Genomic DNA, 16,667 nt, shown 5'->3' with positions numbered 1-16,667 from the left:
GGCATAAGCCACTGGCAGACAGGCCAGGAGGGGACATGGGAAAGAAGCCACTGCTCAGAACTGTTCTCCAGGAAAAGCCAATGTCTGGTGACAGCAGCTGGCCCATCCATTTTCTCTCATTCTGCAACAGGTCAGCAGCACTCCAGCACGATAAAAACAAACAAAAACTGAGAAAGGGAAACAACACAAACATTTATAAAGTACCTAATTTTCCAGATGCTAAGCTGGGCACTTTGCACATAACCTCCTCTAACCTTCACAACACATCCATTCAGTGGACATAATTATTCCTATATTTTCAGGAAAAAAAATGGTAAGTTCAGAGAGGCTGACAGACAAGGTGACTTGCCCACATGGCAGAACCGGGATCTGACTTGGGCTGGGTCCCAAAGTGGATGTTCTCTTCGCCCCATCTGCATTATGGGCAGCACTATCTTAGCACCTCCCAACCAAAAGGCTCTGATTTTGGCCCAAAATCAACCAAGCAAGCATTTATTCTTTATCTGTTCTTAAGAATTACTCCTAATATGTACATTGGGGAGGGTATGTGCTATGGTGAGTGCTGTGAAGTGTGTAAACGTGATGATTCACAGACCTGTACCCCTGGGGCAAATAATACATTGTATGTTAATAAAATAATTAAAAAAAAAAAAAGAATTACTCTTGAGAAATGATTGATTCTCAAACTGAGAAGTTCACTGGGGTAAACTTTTGGGAAGTAAGATAGAGTGCAATTCCTGGATAGAATTTACCTGTAATTCAGCAGTTAGTTTACCATAACTTGGAAAAGATAAGACCAGAAGAAAAAGGCTTATCAATCAACTCACAAATATGTATTTAATTTTACTACCTACAAAGCACTTTGGAGAGCACGAGTTGCATACTGTGTTGCTTAGGAGATAAGGAGAACATGCCAATTTTTAATAGAATTCAGAGTACCTACTAACCCACTGAGTAGTGGAGCCTGGCCCCTTTCCTCCAAGCCTGAGCCAACCTCATCAAACCAGGGAAAGAGTAACTCCTTGTAACTATATAGTACATTCATTCAACAAATACTTATTGAGTACCTTTTAAGAGCCAGGAATATCTGTTAAACTAATCTCTCTTAAAATAGTTGAGTAAGGTCAGAAATCAGGGATAATAAGCCTTCAAGAAACACATTATCTAATCAAAGATAAAAACTAATTAAGATACTAGGGAGTTCATGACAGTAACATAAGAAAAGTATAAAAACCATGTCATTGAAACACAAGGGAAAAAGCCATCATGTCTGAGGAATCTGAGGTTGGTTTCATGGAAGATACGCAGGCGTCATGCTTCTGAAGCATGAATATGGTCTTGGCTGGTGGAATGGTGGTGGTAGTGTTGATGGAAGAAGGAAGTTGGGGCCTTCCAGCTAGATGGAAGTCAGAAAGAGGCAAATGCTTGAAATATCTTTCAACGAGCGACAAGCCACCAGGAGCGACAAACCACATCCTGTGTAGCTATTTACTATGCACCAGATCCATCCCTTCTCTTGTATGCAAAACCCTGGATCTGAGGATCATCCCCTCTCTCCTGTATCATCTCCCCCTCCTTCACCAATTCATCCCCCCCAATAAACAAATACGTAATAGTTTCCATTGAAAAAACCTCCTGAACAACCTTAACCACACTGTCACCCCATCGCTACTGAAACGGTTCTTGTCCAAGTTACCAATGACCTCCACAGGGCCAAATCCCTGGTTCTCATTTACTTGATTAATCAGTCATACCTTGACAGTCCATCTGCCTTAGAACACACTCCTCCCTAACTTCCACCACATTTTCTTACTTCTCTGCTAACTTCCCGGGCTGTTCCGTTTCAGTCTCCTTTGCTCGTCTGTCCCCACCTCCAGTTGGAGTCCTAACTCTAAAAGTTGGGACATGCTGGGACTCAAGTCCTCAAAGCCCTGCCCTCTCTCTGTATTTACTCTCCAGGTGACCTCAGATATTTACTTAAATACAATCTGTATGTACTGACTCCTAAATTTCTATCTCTTACGTGGGCCTCTCCTCTGAACTCCAAACTACACATCCAGCTGCCTTCCCTTGGTAGGTGCACGTGGATATGACAGGCCCTCTACCCCCCCCACCACCTCTGCTTCCCTCCAGTCTTCATAGGGAGAACCTCAAACTAAAGCCCAAATGCTCCCCACGCCCCCACCTACTTCTGCATCCCTTCTCCTCTCAACGCAAATCTTCAGTTATTCAGTCCAAAAACTCTGTGGGGTTATCCTCAATTGTTCTCTTTCCTACCTTACTACCAGTTACTCAGTCCAAAAACTTTGTGGGGTTATCCTCAACTATTCTCTTTCCTACCTTACATCCAATCCCTCAACAAACTCTGTCAGCTTTGCTGACTCCTCACTACCTCCAGCACCACCATCTCTTACCGGAATTATTAATGTTGTCTACCAACTAGCCTGCTGCCTTCTGACTGCCCAGTTTCCACACAGAAGCCAGACTAATTCTCCTAAAAGGGAAGCCAGATCACATTGTCCCCCTGGTCAGACTTCTAACGACATCCATTTCCCTCTAACAGGACAGGTGCAATCCTCATATTCTCCTAGAAGGCCCTCCATGATCCAGTTTCCCCTAACTTCCTACTCCGACCTCCTTACTGTTACTGAAAGATACCAAGCTCATTCGGAACATCTGGCTACTACCCTTGGTGAAACCTCGCTTTCCACTTCTCAGAGGAGCTTGCTTCTTGTCTTTCTTCAAACGTCCACCCAATGATGGCACTCTGAGAAAGGACTGCCCTCACCACTCTATCTACGATGGTGAGTAGCCTCTCCCTACTAACCCCATTCCAGCACTCCCTATCTTTCATCATCAAATTAATTTTTCTCCATAGCACTTACCACTACTTGGCATATTAGTCTTATTTTGTATTTGTTTACCAGTTCATTGGGACCCGTTAGAGTGTAAGTGCCATGAAGGTAGGGACTCTACCTGTTTGTTCACTACTATACCTGCAGTGACTAGAACAGAGTTTGGCACATAGACACTTTTAACAAAGGAGGTTAAAGAACAGTTGTGTGTGGGAAGGAACTGGTCAGAGACGGTGCTGGGATTGTGAAGAATCTTCAAGGAACTCGGACTTTATTCCATAGAATGCGAATCACGTAAGGCTTTTGAACAGACCACCCTGGACAACCTTGCGTTCTATCAGAATGGGTCCAGGATTGGCAACCTCTCTATCTCAAATAGGCCTGAAGAAGTTCTCTGGAAAAGGGGGAAAATCCAGTACTTCAGCCAAGGGATGACAATCCTTGATCTGTTCTTTTATAGATAGTAGAGCAGAGAGTAAATACAGTAGCAACATCGGAAGAAGAAAATTATATTCTGGATCAAGTGCGGCTAAATTTCAATATAATTGTAGGCAGCCTGATCCTCAGTGCACATGCTTTCTTATACAGCACCGATTCAGAAAAATCCATGATGGCATATGATAAGTGAAAGAAAGAAGCCTGCAAAGTATAGGCCAAAGATTCATGGAAAGATCATCCAGGGCTTCACTACAAAAACCTCTATTTCTGTTTTGCCACCCACTTCATAGCCCATTTCCATTTTCAATACATAGTTTCCTCTTGTTCTAATTATGCCCCAAAAAATGACTTACAATTTTCAGACACTTGGACAAAAATTGTCATGGTACTGAATGGGTATATAGGACCAAACCAATGCGTACTCGGTATGTGGACAACATGTGCATTCACTATGTGTATATTTGATTTAAAAAGGTGGGAGCCTCAGGGCTAAAAGGATCCCATGCTCCTACCCCTGTTCCCTTCATTATTACCTTCCAGCAGCAACAGGACTCAGCCTCTGTTACTCTCCCAACTGAGGGCAGGTCTCACTGAGTGAAGGAACTAAGGAGCTACAGATAGCAGAGCTTGTGGACGCTGCCTATTCAAAGGTAGCTGGTAATGCAGTGCTAGGCATTATGTGGAACATGTGACATCCTTTCTTTATCTGGGGCCATTTCCTGGTTTCCCAACATGCCTAGTACCTTCTCCTTTACCTTAGATATTCTCACCAGACTGCAAAAAAAAAAGTGGGACAGTGAAGCAGTCTAGTAAAGAAGCAGAAGTGAGAACTCAATAGCCCATTTCTGACTTTCTGGTTCCAGTTCTGAGTGGCCCAACCACACTTGATTTCCTGTTGCTGGATTTCTATGTGATCCAATAAAACCCTTGGAGTGGGTGTCTGTCCTCTGCCCCCAGAAACACCCTGGGTGCTCATCTTTCTACTTATGCTTTTAGTTGCTTGAGTGTAGGTGTTGTATACAACCTTTAATTCATGGGACTTGCCCATCACATAGGCTTCCACACACTGGGCACGCTTGCTACCCATTAATTTATTCGGCAACATGGACTGCTGAAGGCATTTCCCCTCAGATGAACCTACTCAGTTCCACATGTGGTTCCCAGAGCCAACCAGTGCTAGAACAGGTGTCTGAATCTCACAAGCCCAAAACATCCATTTCCAGTAGGAGTTTCCTCTGGTAAGGAAAGTCAATCTCCTATTGAAGTCAAAGATTTAAAGGGTAGGGGTCCCTGTCTGGCTCAGTCAGAGGAGCATGCACCTCTTGATCTCAGAGTCATGAGTTTGAGTCCAACATTGGTCTTAGAGATTACTTAAGGAAGTTTTAAAAATTATAAAAAAAAAAAAAAAAAAAGATTTAGAGGGTAAAAGGAAACAGATAGGAGGCCTAGAATCTTGATTTATTGTTGTGAACAGAAACAGAACCATAGGGGAAAAAGAAATAGATTAACAGATAATATCAAACGGTCGCTAAGAGTAGCTGGCGACAGAGTAAAACTGACCTTGTGAGTCCTGATAAGTCAAGCACCTACCAGTGCACAACAGACATGCTCAAGTACTCAATACACATCTGTTGAGTAAATAACTGAGGCACTGTGAGATAATGGCTGAAGTGCAGTAGAGAAAAAAGGAACACAGGGCTAGCAATCTGAAGGTCTGGGTTCTTATTTTGAATCTATCTCTGGTAGTTGTGTAGCTTCGGGTGAGACATTCCTTTCCATTTTCCTAATATGTAAAATGGAACAGTAACACCTAGTCTGGCTACTTCATTGGGGTGTATAAAGATAAAACAAAATAAAAAACATGAAGATATTTTACAAACCATCAGCACTAAACAAATACAAGGCATCAAAGATCATGAAGGGATTAACACTAAGGTGAAAAGACAATGATGCTAGATGAAACCCTGGTAGAAACGGGGGGGTAGAGGGGATCAAGGAGGAACTTTTAAACATTTCAACTCCCTAGATCACTTTTTAATCAAAGACAACTCATGAGTTAGAAGTTCAAATACACAAAGACACTTTAGAAAATAATAATAATAAATAATAAAGTATGACGATTATTACTGCCATGGTTCATCAGACCATTCCTCTACTAAGTGAAGAGTGATGGGGGGTAAGATAACAGGTTGACTAAGCAGTTCATATAAGAGCCTCATACCTAGCAGATCCTTAATAACACCAAAAGGTGAAATGAAATACATATTTCAAAGCAGCTTTAGAAACAAAGCAATAACTCATTGTACCATATGTATTAAGCAGTGCAAACCAACTTAACCAAAGACCAACAGAAGTGAAATATTCCGCTTTAGGAATCTGACATATATTGTTTACTCACTAAAAGGCTGAAAGAGAAAGAACAATCCTTGAAACAGATATATAAATAGAATAGCTGTTAAATACCCAGCTCTATTAAAAAGTCAAATCACCTGTTTGCAGACATGATCTTAAATGCAGAAAATCCTAAAGATTTCATAAAACAATTGTTAGAACTACTAAGTGAATTCAGCAAAGTTGTAGGATACAAAATCAACACCCCAAAATCAGTTGCATTTCTATACATTAACTATATATATCCACATTTGTATATACACATATTTGCATATATGTGTATATACAAATACATTTGTATTTATACATATATTTGTGTGTGTGTTTGTGTATTTCTTTCTATACATTAACAATGCGCAATCCAAATAGGAAATAAAGAGAACAATTCACTGACAATAGCATTAAAAAAGAATAAACTTCACCAAGGAGGCAAAAAGACTTGTACACAGAACACTGCAAAATGCTGCTGAAAGAAATTAAGGATAACACAAATAAATAGAAAAATATCCACATTCGTGGACTGGGAGACTTAATATGGTTAATATCCCAATACCACACAAAGCAATCTACAGATCTGATGCAACCCTATCAAAATCCCAATATTTTTTGTAAAAATCAAAAAATCCATCCTAAACTTTATCTGGAATCTCAAGGGACCACAAACAGTTAAAATAATCTTGAAAAAGAAGAACAAAGTTAGGGGACTGACCTTTCCCAATTCCAAAACTTCCTACAAAGTTAGAGTAATCAAAATAGTGCGGCAGAGCATACAGAGAGATGAGCAGACCAATGGAACAGAGTAGTCAGCCAGAACTAAAACCTTACATATATGGTTAAGTGATTTTTAACAATGATGCGAAAACCAGTCAGTATGGAAAGGACAGTTCTTTTGAAAAACTGGTGCTGGGAAAACTGGAAAGATCCACATGCCCCCCCCAAAAAAAGTTGGAGTCACACCATATACGAAAAAAAACCCTTAAAATGGGTCAAAGACCTAAATACAGAAGTTAAAACTATAAAACTCTTAGAAGAAAACAGAGGGGGGAAGCTTCATGACAGGATTTAACAATGGTTTCTTGAGTATGACACCAAAATTATGGGAAACAAAAGGAAAAAGTTGGTAAGTTGGACTTCAACAAGATTAAAATTTTTGTGCATCAAAACACATGATTACAGGGATGCCTGGGTGGCTCAGTGTGTTAAAGCCTCTGCCTTCGGCTCAGGTCGTGATCCCAGGCCCTGGGATGGAGCCCCACACTGGGTCCTCTGCTCAGCAGGGAGCCTACTTCCCTTCCTCTCTCTCTCTCTGCCTGCCTCTCTGCCTACCTGTGATCTCTGTCAAATAAATAAAATCTTAAAAACACACACCCACATGATTACAAGAATGTACTTCACACCACCGTAAAAAGCCATACACTTAAAAGTGGCTAATATGGTAAGCTTTAGGTGTGTTTTTTAAAAATGTAAATCCAGGGGCAGGTGAGTGGCTCAGAGGGTTAAGTGTCTGCCTTTGGCTCAGGTCATGATCTTAGGGTTCCTGGGATTGAGTCCCACACTGGGGGGGGGGGGGGGGGGGGGTCCCTGCTCAGCAGGGGGCCTGCCTCTCCCTCTGCCTCTCTCTCTCACGAATAAATAAATAAAATCTAAAAATAAAATTAAAAATAAAAATGTAAATCTGGAATAAAAACAGGACACTATCAACAGATTAAGACAATTCAACAGATTGACAAGTCACAGAATGGAAGAAAATATTTGCAGGAAGTCACACATCTAATTAAGGATTGGTATCTAGAATATATAATGAACTACTTGAATCTAGTGTCTACTTACCCAGTCTCTGACCACAAAGCCCGTTTTTAAGCATCAGCCACTCATAGCTGACAGGTGCCGGGCTGTGCTGTATCCCACCGCGGTGCTCAGAGTTTCACATGCATCACCTCATCCTAACAACCTTACGAAGTAGATGCTTATCACTCCCATTTTACAAACAGGGAAACAGATTCAGAGAAGCTAGTAATTACACTAAGATCCCCAGTGAGGAGGTGGCTGAGATCAGAACACAGGCAATGTGTCTCACAGCCCGGGTTCTGAAGTGCCACTCTCCCCTGCCGCCCCCAATCCCTCCACATCCACCTGACGTGATACTAGATCGCACTGCAAATGAGCACTACAAGACCGTGTGGCAAACATGGAAAGATGCTCATGACAAGGTAAAAAGGGAGGAAACAAAACGGTATATACATCTTTACCGTATCTAGGTAAAATGTGCATCTGAAAACAGTTGGTGGAAAAAACGTGCCCCAGCAGTATAGACCCTGGTAAAGTAGTGAGGTTATGGGTTGCCTCTCTTTTGCTGTACATTTCAATAATGAGGTTATAAATAGTGGAAACGTCTCTTTTCCCTCTTTAAATCAGTCTTCAGACCTCTATGAAAAAGGCTCTAGGAACACCAGCATGAAAAATAAAGTCCTGTGTTCAAAAATAAGAAATCTTGCCAGCAGTAAGGGTCTGAGGTTGTTGCCTCTGTGAGGGAGCTGAGCTAAGTCTGGCAATGCTGAAGGTTTGCCTCTAGAAGGCAGTGCCTGAAGTAGGTAGGGTTTATAAATTTCTATTTCTTTGGAAATATAGGAGAATAGTACCAAACTAAAATAGTATCCCCACTGCTCAAAATCAGTGTTTTCCAAGTGCCATTCCTATAATATTGCTACAATTTTTTAAATTTTTTTAAAAGATTTTATTTATTTTATTAGACAGAGATCACAAGTAGGCAGACAGGCAGGCAGAGAGAGAGAGAGTGGAGGAAGCAGGCTCCCACTGAGCAGAGAGCCTGATGCAGGGCTCGATCCCAGGACCCTGAGATCATGACCTAAACCGAAGGCAGAGGCTTTAACCCACTAAGCCACCCAGGCACCCCACGGCCACAGTTTTTACTCGATGTGTTTACAAACTGCTTATTTTTTACTTTAAAATTTTTTTTTAAGATTTATGAATTTGTTTTGAGGGGGAGAGAGAGAAAGAGACCACACATGGGGGTGGGGGCGGAGAGGGAGAGAGAGAATCTCGGTCTCTACTGAGTGAGGAGCCCAACTCGTGGCTCAATCCCACAACCCTGAGACAATGACCTGAGCTGAAATCAAGAGTTGGATGCTTAACTGACCAAGCCACTCAGGTACCCCTTAAATTTTTATGTTTTTTTTTAATTTGACAGAGAGAGAGATCACAAGTAGGCAGAGAGGCTGGCAGAGAGAGAGGAAGGGAAGCAGTCTCCCTGCTAAGCAGAGAGCCCGATGTGGGGCTCAATCCCAGGACCCTGGGATCATGACCTGAGCTGAAAGCAGAGGCTTTAACCCACTGAGCCACCCAGGCTCCCCACCCTTTAAAGTTGTTCTTAAAATCTGATGTATTTCCACTTTAAGAAAAAACAAAAATGTTTTACTAAAAGGGAAACTTTGTAACAACAACTATAAATAGAAAGCCTGAATCCCATGCTTTAAGTGGAAGGTAACTATAAAAATAAATATATTAAAAAAAAAACAATGCTTTGGCTAAATATAATTTACTGCCTACTAAAAGCAGTAGCTGGTAGGTTTAGACAGTTTGTTTTCACAGGAGGCAGTTTGGATTTTATTTTAAGTTCTGTGGAAAATCACTGAAGGGTTTTATATAGGAAGACACATGGTGTGACTGGATATCTTAATAATGCTCTCTTGGAAATTTTTTTAAAAATGAGAAAGACATAGAACTGAACAACTGAACAACACCATCACCTACTTTTACCTAAATGACAATTAACAAACACTACTCCCTAATGGAATCTTGTGCACTACTGGTAGGAATGATGCAGTCACTATGAAACACAGTGCAGTGGTTCCTCAAAAAAAGAAAAAAAAAATTAAGTCAGAACAAAATTACCACATAATCCTGAAACTCCAATTCCCGGTATATACCCAAAGGAACTGAAAGCAGGTCTTGAAGAAATATTTGACCCAACTATGTTCATAGCAACATTATTCACAATAGCCAAAAGGTGGGAGCAACACAACGGCCAACAACAAATGAAAGGATAAGCAAACTGTAGTGTGTACACATAATGAAATACTATTTAGTCTTAAAAGGGAAGGAAAATGACCCATGCTATATATCCTCAGGATAGTTTACTAAGTCAAATAAGCCAGTCATAAAAAAAACCAATACTGGGATGCCTGGTAGCTCAGCTGGTTAAGTGTCTGCCTTCAGCTTGGGTCATGATCCCAGGGTCCAGATCCTTGCTCAGTGGGGAACCTGCTTCTCTCTCTGCCTGCTGCTCCCCCTGTTGTGCTCTACCTCTCTGACAAATAAGTAAAATCTTAAAAAAACAAAAAACAAAAAAAGAAGATAAATACTGTGTTATTCCACTTATAGGAGATACCTAGGTATCTCTGTCTACCTAAATCATAGACAGAAAGTCATGTGGAATTGTCTAAAATTTCTGGACATAAGAGACTCCATTTTTAAGCTCTATTTTCCTTTCCAAATTGATGGGCTCTTGAACGGGGACAGAAGCAGCAATTGCTATATAAGCAGCTGCTCGTAACACTCTAACAGACCGACTGGTATTTGATCACATGAGGACAGGGAAGGTAATTATGACATGCCAGTGACAGTTCCACTTGATAGCACTGGTAAAATAATCAAGAAGACAGGCATGAGAAGTGGCTCAGCTGGTCAGCACCAAACTAGCAGGGTCTGTTCTTCTCTTCTTCAGCTACACCGTGTAATTACGTCTTTCCTTCTCTCTCAGAAAAACCCTTGGCTTTCCGTAAATGAGTGACACAAATCTGTGATCTACTAATTGCAATTCTGAGATCCCAAATAAAGGCCTGTGTTCTTTTGCATGTTCACCTCTTCTTCTCACTTGATGGTAGAATGGTGGTTCCCAGGTGCCAGGGAGAAAGAATGAGGAGTCAGTGTTTAATGGGCACAGTTTCAGTTTTGCAAAACGAAGAGTTCTGGAGGTAGACGATGGTTATGACCATACAACAATGTGAATTTACTTAATGCCAAAGAACTGCACATGTAAAAAAGTTATGGGTGCCTGGGTGCTGCAGTCAGTTGAGTGCCAACTCTCGGTTTCCGTTCAGGTCGTGATCTCAGAGCCATGAGATTAAGCCCCATGTGGGTGTCTGGGCTGCAATTCTCTCTCTTAGCCCCTTCCACTCACTCTCTAAGATAAATAAATAAATCTTTTTAAAAAAATGGTTAAGATGGTGGATGCCTGGGTGGCTCAGTCGGTTAAGTATTGACTCGATTTTAGCTCAGGTCACCACCGCAGGGTGGTGAGATCAAGCCCCTGCATAGAGCTCCTAGCTCAGCAGGAAGTCTGCTTGAGACTTTTCTTCCTCTGCCCCTCCCACACATGCACACATGTGCACATGCTCTCTCTCTAAAATAAAATAAATAAATCTTTAAAAATAAGAGTGGGTGGGTACCTGGGTGGCTCAGTGGGTTAAGCCTCTGCCTTTGGCTCAGGTCATGATTTCAGGGTCCTGGAATCAAGCCTCCCCTCGGGCTCTCTGCTCAGCAGGGAGCCTGCTTCCTCCTCTCTCTCTGCCTGCCTCTCTGCTTACTTGTGATCTCTCTCTCTCTCTCTCTCTCTGTGAGAGAAAGAAAGAAAGAGAGAGAGAGAGAGAGGGAGAGAGATAAAGAAAGAAAGGGTAAGGGGGGGCACCTGGCTGGCTCTGTTGGAAGAGCACATGACTCTTGATCCTGGGGCCATGAGTTTGAGCCCCATGTTGGTTGTAGAGATTACTTAAATGAATAAAACTTAGAAAAAATTTAAGTGGTTAAGATGGTAAAATTTATGTTATGGATATTTTACCACAATTTAAAGAAAACAACAGTTACACCAAATGCAAAGCCTATAGATTTTGGCTTGAGCAACTCAGGGAATGGTGATCTATTCACTGAGATAGGGCAAAATGTGGAAGGAGCAGCTTTGGATCGAAAAATTAAAGAGCTGTAGGGTGTGTTAAGCCTGATACAAACTTTACAATAAGATGAAGATGTCAAGTAGGCAGACAGAGTTCTAAATCTGAAGTGCCAAAGAAAGTCAGGGATGGAATTACAGATTTGGATAAAAATAATGATACAAATACTTAATCTGGGTATTATTACCATGTAAGTAGCATTCAAAACCATAGGACAGGATGAGATTACCCAGAGAGGAGGTGGTCAGAGAACAGAAGAGAGTAACAAGACAGCCTTGGAGCACCCCAACATTCAGAGTTAAAGTAGAGAGCAAAAAAGTCATAATAATGAAGAGAATCAAGCAGTGAGATAAAGATGCTTTAAAAAAAAAAAAATCAGATGCCTAGACCCAACTCCTGGGAACTTGGAACTAAGAGGTGAAAGGCAAATAAAATGTCCCTCGGCTAGTTCAATAGTCTGTGAGTGAGAGACAGGAGAGAGTGCAGCACACGGTAGAAGGAATGGGAAGGAGGAGAAAAGAATACTTAGTGCCATTAACAGGACTCAATGACTGAACAGATACGGGATGGAAAGGAGAGGAAAACAAATGACATGCTGGTTTCCTTCCGGCAGGTTATTACTGCCATTAAAATAAGTAATACAAGATAGAAGGACAGAAACAAGTAATAAGATAGAAGGATGGTGTCGTTTTTATAGTGGGTGTGTGGGTGTGTGTGGTGGGTGTGTGTGTGTGTGTGTGTAGGGAGGAGGGCTGAAGAAGACAGAATGGTAGTCATGACAGCCAACATTAATTAAGCACTTAACTTGTCAGTGTTTTCTATGTATCTTGGGGAGCTGGGCATGCCCTCACAAGGAACAATGTCATCAAAGACTACAACAATCCTCCTTTGAAAATTAAGGAAGGCCCAAAGTTACATAGGTGGTCTATAACACAGAGGGCCTAAAACCTGGGTCTGAGGGACTCTAAGCCAAAGTCTGAGGTACCTGTGGGATACTAGTTAGGGATGTGGGAGCCATCAAGGCAGTTAAAGTCTTATGAGGGATGTGATCACCAGGGAGAGAATATACAGATCAAGAAACTATTATTCAGGGCGCCTGGGTGGCTCGGTGGGTTAAGCCACTGCCTTCGGCTCAGGTCATGATCTCGGGGTCCTGGGATCGGGTCCCGCATCGGGCTCTCTGCTCAGCAGGAGCCTGCTTCCTCCTCTCTCTCTCTCTGCCTGCCTCTCTGCCTACTCGTGGTCTCTCTCTGTCAAATAAATAAATAAAATCTTAAAAAAAAAAGAAACTATTATTCATACACTTAGCTAGTTCTTAAAATGGTATAAAGGGCCTTTTCCTCTCCTATAAAATGAAGTAATGCTTAATTTGTAGGGAATGCCCATTGAGGACAAGGACCTGATCATAGTTTTTTTATTCCTAGGGTTGCACTACCTGGAACAAAAAGACCACTCAACAAAAAATTGCTGAAGCTTTTAAAAAAACAAAATGAAACAAAAACCCAATAGCTGGACACAATTAGAAAGATAATACACAATATGAGAACAACTATTTCCTGACCAAACTACAGCACAGTTTTTTTCCGTTCCCTCTCTGGCTGGCATGCAACAAATGCCCTGTCTTTTTCAGCACCATAATAATGTCTGTTTTATGAACTGTTCTGCTGTAATCAGTATACAGGAGACAGAACTCTGTGAGACAGGCACTCTTATCCACCACTGGGCACAGAGAAGTACTTTCTGGAAAGACAATTTGATAAAATGTATCAAGAGCCTTAAAGCCCTAAATCAGTAATCTTACTTAGGCATTTATCCAAAGAAAACAGTAAGAGATATGGCCAAAGACTTCGGGTGGAAGTAATAAAAATATCCAACAACAGAAAAATTATTAAATAAACCATCATACAGTCATAGGGTAGAATATTGTATGTTGTTCTTAAATCAAGTTTTTGAACACTTAAAGATATTGGAAAATTATTTTGATACATATAATGAAAAAAGTATAATATAAACTAGACCTAGTACAACCATAATTTTGTGTTTAAATGTAGATGTAGCTAGCTATCATCATTACCAAGTAAAAAGATTGGAATGTACCAAACATACTGTAAGTCTCTTTGGTTGGAAAGATTACAGGAGATCCTAATATTCTTTATGTTTTTCAAGACTTCTAAAATTTCTGCAAAAAGTACATTTTTATTTTAAAACCCTAAAAAATATGATAAATAAAAGCAAGACAGCACTCACCTTCTTTCTTTTTCTAGAAGAATTCCTCGTGGGGTCAGGCTTCTCAAAGTCTGCTGACTTTGCCTCTTCCTTCTCCTCTTCCTCATCAGGTATCAGAGAATATTTGGTCCCTCCTGGTTGCATAAAACAATCTTTTGCGAAGTGGCCTGCAGAAGAGAGGTAGAAAACGTAGGGAGGGGAGAAGCAGCCTCTCCTCTTGGCAGGTGGAGCTTCCCTAGAGGCTCCTGAAAGGGGCTGGTTGGTTGAAGAAGTATTACTGAGTTCATTCAGAGCAGCTGCTGGATTCCGAGCAGATTTTCTGTCACCTCAAGATGGCATTGCCCACTCAACCAGAGCCAGACCAGCAGCTGGTCCTAGAGCTGTGGGAGACACTGGCACTGCTTTGGAAATGGCAGAGGAAGCAGACTTGTGCTGCCTTTCATTAGCAATGGGGCTTAGTAATTTTTAAAGATCTGCTTGGAACTTATTCCCGACATTGAAAGGCTGCTCCAGAGAGCAGAATGCTTAGCAAAGGGAGCCGAGTGGCAGGCCAAGCCCTACAGGAAGAGAGCTCTTAGGCAGCTGGCAGGAAGGTGGCATTCACATCCAAACTAACACATTGAGAGACAGGCAGTCACCTGGGGCACTCAACACTCAGACTGTCAGATTTGGCAAGGGCCTTAGAGATCATCAAATCCAGCTCTGCGTGTGCAGATATAAAGACCCGGAGTAGAGAAGTAGCTCAAGGTCACAAAAAGAGCAGCAGAGCTCAAACTTACTCCAGGTCTCATGCCTCCCTGTTCAATGCTGTTCCTGCTGCACCAAAACCAACCACCTAGGGCCTGACCTTTGCTAAGACAAATTCCATCTCTCATTATTCTTCTCTGCCTCAAGTAACACCTGGTTGGACATAAGCTGAAGGTAAGAGGACCCACCCTCCCTGAACCTTCAGTGCTATCAAGCGGCCGTTTAACAGCTACTACAGAGCTGATTTTATCCAAGCCTGTGTAGACCCTATTTCAGGGGCAAAGATAATCCCAAGAGATCATCAAAAAGCTATGCGTAAACTGCTTTGTGACTCTGGATCCAGAAGCTAGATGGTGCCTGGAAGGGGAATACAGCATAGTTTTTCAAATATCTGAGATGATTACACAATTCCCCTGAGGAGGTATTCTTTCCATTTTTCTTTTTTCCTTCCTCCCTCTACATTAATGGTAAGTAGGGGCTTAACTCCCACACCAATCAGGGCACAAATCCGCTACCAACTGGTGTAGAAAAATCAAGAAAGCCAGGTAAATATAAGGCAAGGGAGAAGGGGTGACAAATTGAGGTCACTCTGAAAATGAGACGCTGGCAATCCCTCTCAGGATAGGTCTGACGAGGGAAGTCAGACTGAGAGCGCTCTCAATCACCTGAGCAGGACCAGAAGAAACCTGAGCGAGCAGCTAGCCTGTGTTCTTTAGTACTAAAAGGAGACTGTATTCAGAAGTCTTAAGTTAAAGAAACAAGGAAGAACAAGAAAAGGTCTGACTTGGATCCTTGGGCAATATATTTCCAAATCACTTCATTTTTGCTGCAGAATAGTAATGGTCCTTGGAGATAAAAATTTACAGTGCTAACCATAATCCAACACTCTCCCCGCTTCGGTTGCAGTACATGGGGATCTTGCCCACACAGGGCGTCAACCACAGGTGGGGGTGAGGTGGACAGCAGAGTATCCAGCAGGGCCAGCATTCAGAAGAGGACACAGAAAGGGCATGAACTCTGGTAAGAGTCTAGGAGGATTAACAGCACAAGCAGGTGAGGCCATCACTGACTAAAAAGCAGGGTGAGCCACACCCAAAACAGGCGACCTCCCCCACCTAGTGAAGGTCCATCACAAGGAGGAAGGACTGGCCCGGCAGAGGCTTCACCTTACCTTTACAGCCACACTTCTTGCAGGTGGTGTTCAGGACAGCCTCGAGGGTGATCTTCTGCCCAGTGTAATCCTGGAAGGACCGCCGCCGCCTCTCTTCTTGCCTGTTAACGAAAAGGATACTGACTGTTGGCCTTCTTAAGAGATGGGGCCAGAGATACTAGAAGGTAATGCTGGAGGCTGAGTTTTTGTTCTGTCCTTGGCAGGCAGAAGGGAGAAGAAGGAAAAGCGTCCTGCATGGGGAGACAAGCGGGGAAAGCAACAACATGAAACAGATATTTTTTTTAATTCCGGACAGGCTCTGAATTAATAATTATGAATGAGATGCCTTCAGCTCACCAATGCACAGAGGATGAAGATATAATTACCTCGCTAAGCCCCCAGTAACCCTGACACAGTCAACCCCGGGTTTAAAAGACCTTTACTGTGGTACTTGAGGCCTTCCATGATCTGCCTCTAACCTGCTTCTCCAGCCCCAACTTTACTTGCATGAGATTTGCTAGCCAAAGAGGACTAGTTGACCGTCTCCAGATGGTTCAATGCCCTTGCTCATAATTCCCTCTCTCCGAAATGCTGCTTCCCCTCTTCCCTCCCACCTCACCACTCCCAAACATTTCAAAGCTCAGCTTAGTCACCACCTCTCCTTCTATCAAGTTGTCTCCTGAGGACCTCAGCCAGAATTCATCTCTTTGTTCACATTCCTCTATCATTTCTTAAAAATTCTACATTTACTACTAAAGTATAATATAGGCACAAAGTGTTTATAAGCATACAGCTTGATTGGTTTTCACAATTGGAACATACCCAGGAAACCCTCACTCCAATAAGGAAACAGAACATTGCCAGCACCTCCAAGGCCCCTCCAAAGTTAATCAC

The 16,667-nt window shown here is 42.1% G+C and overlaps 1 protein-coding gene across 1 annotated transcript in view; it reads right to left on the bottom strand.

Annotated features, from left to right (window-relative positions):
- Positions 1-16,667, bottom strand: part of ZCCHC17 (zinc finger CCHC-type containing 17) — a 55,923-nt gene that overhangs the window by 3,778 nt on the left and 35,478 nt on the right. Inside the window, exons 6-7 of the mRNA XM_059135496.1 lie at positions 15,795-15,895; positions 13,898-14,043 (exon numbers count right to left, since the gene is read on the bottom strand). Of these exons, the coding sequence (XP_058991479.1) occupies positions 13,898-14,043; positions 15,795-15,895 (247 nt within the window). The remainder of the gene's footprint in view (positions 1-13,897; positions 14,044-15,794; positions 15,896-16,667) is intronic.

Source organism: Mustela lutreola, chromosome 10 (assembly GCF_030435805.1).
Source record: "Mustela lutreola isolate mMusLut2 chromosome 10, mMusLut2.pri, whole genome shotgun sequence".
Taxonomy (NCBI): domain Eukaryota; kingdom Metazoa; phylum Chordata; class Mammalia; order Carnivora; family Mustelidae; genus Mustela; species Mustela lutreola.
Note: the sequence above shows the minus strand (reverse complement) of the source record. Positions and strands in the feature narration are given on the sequence as shown.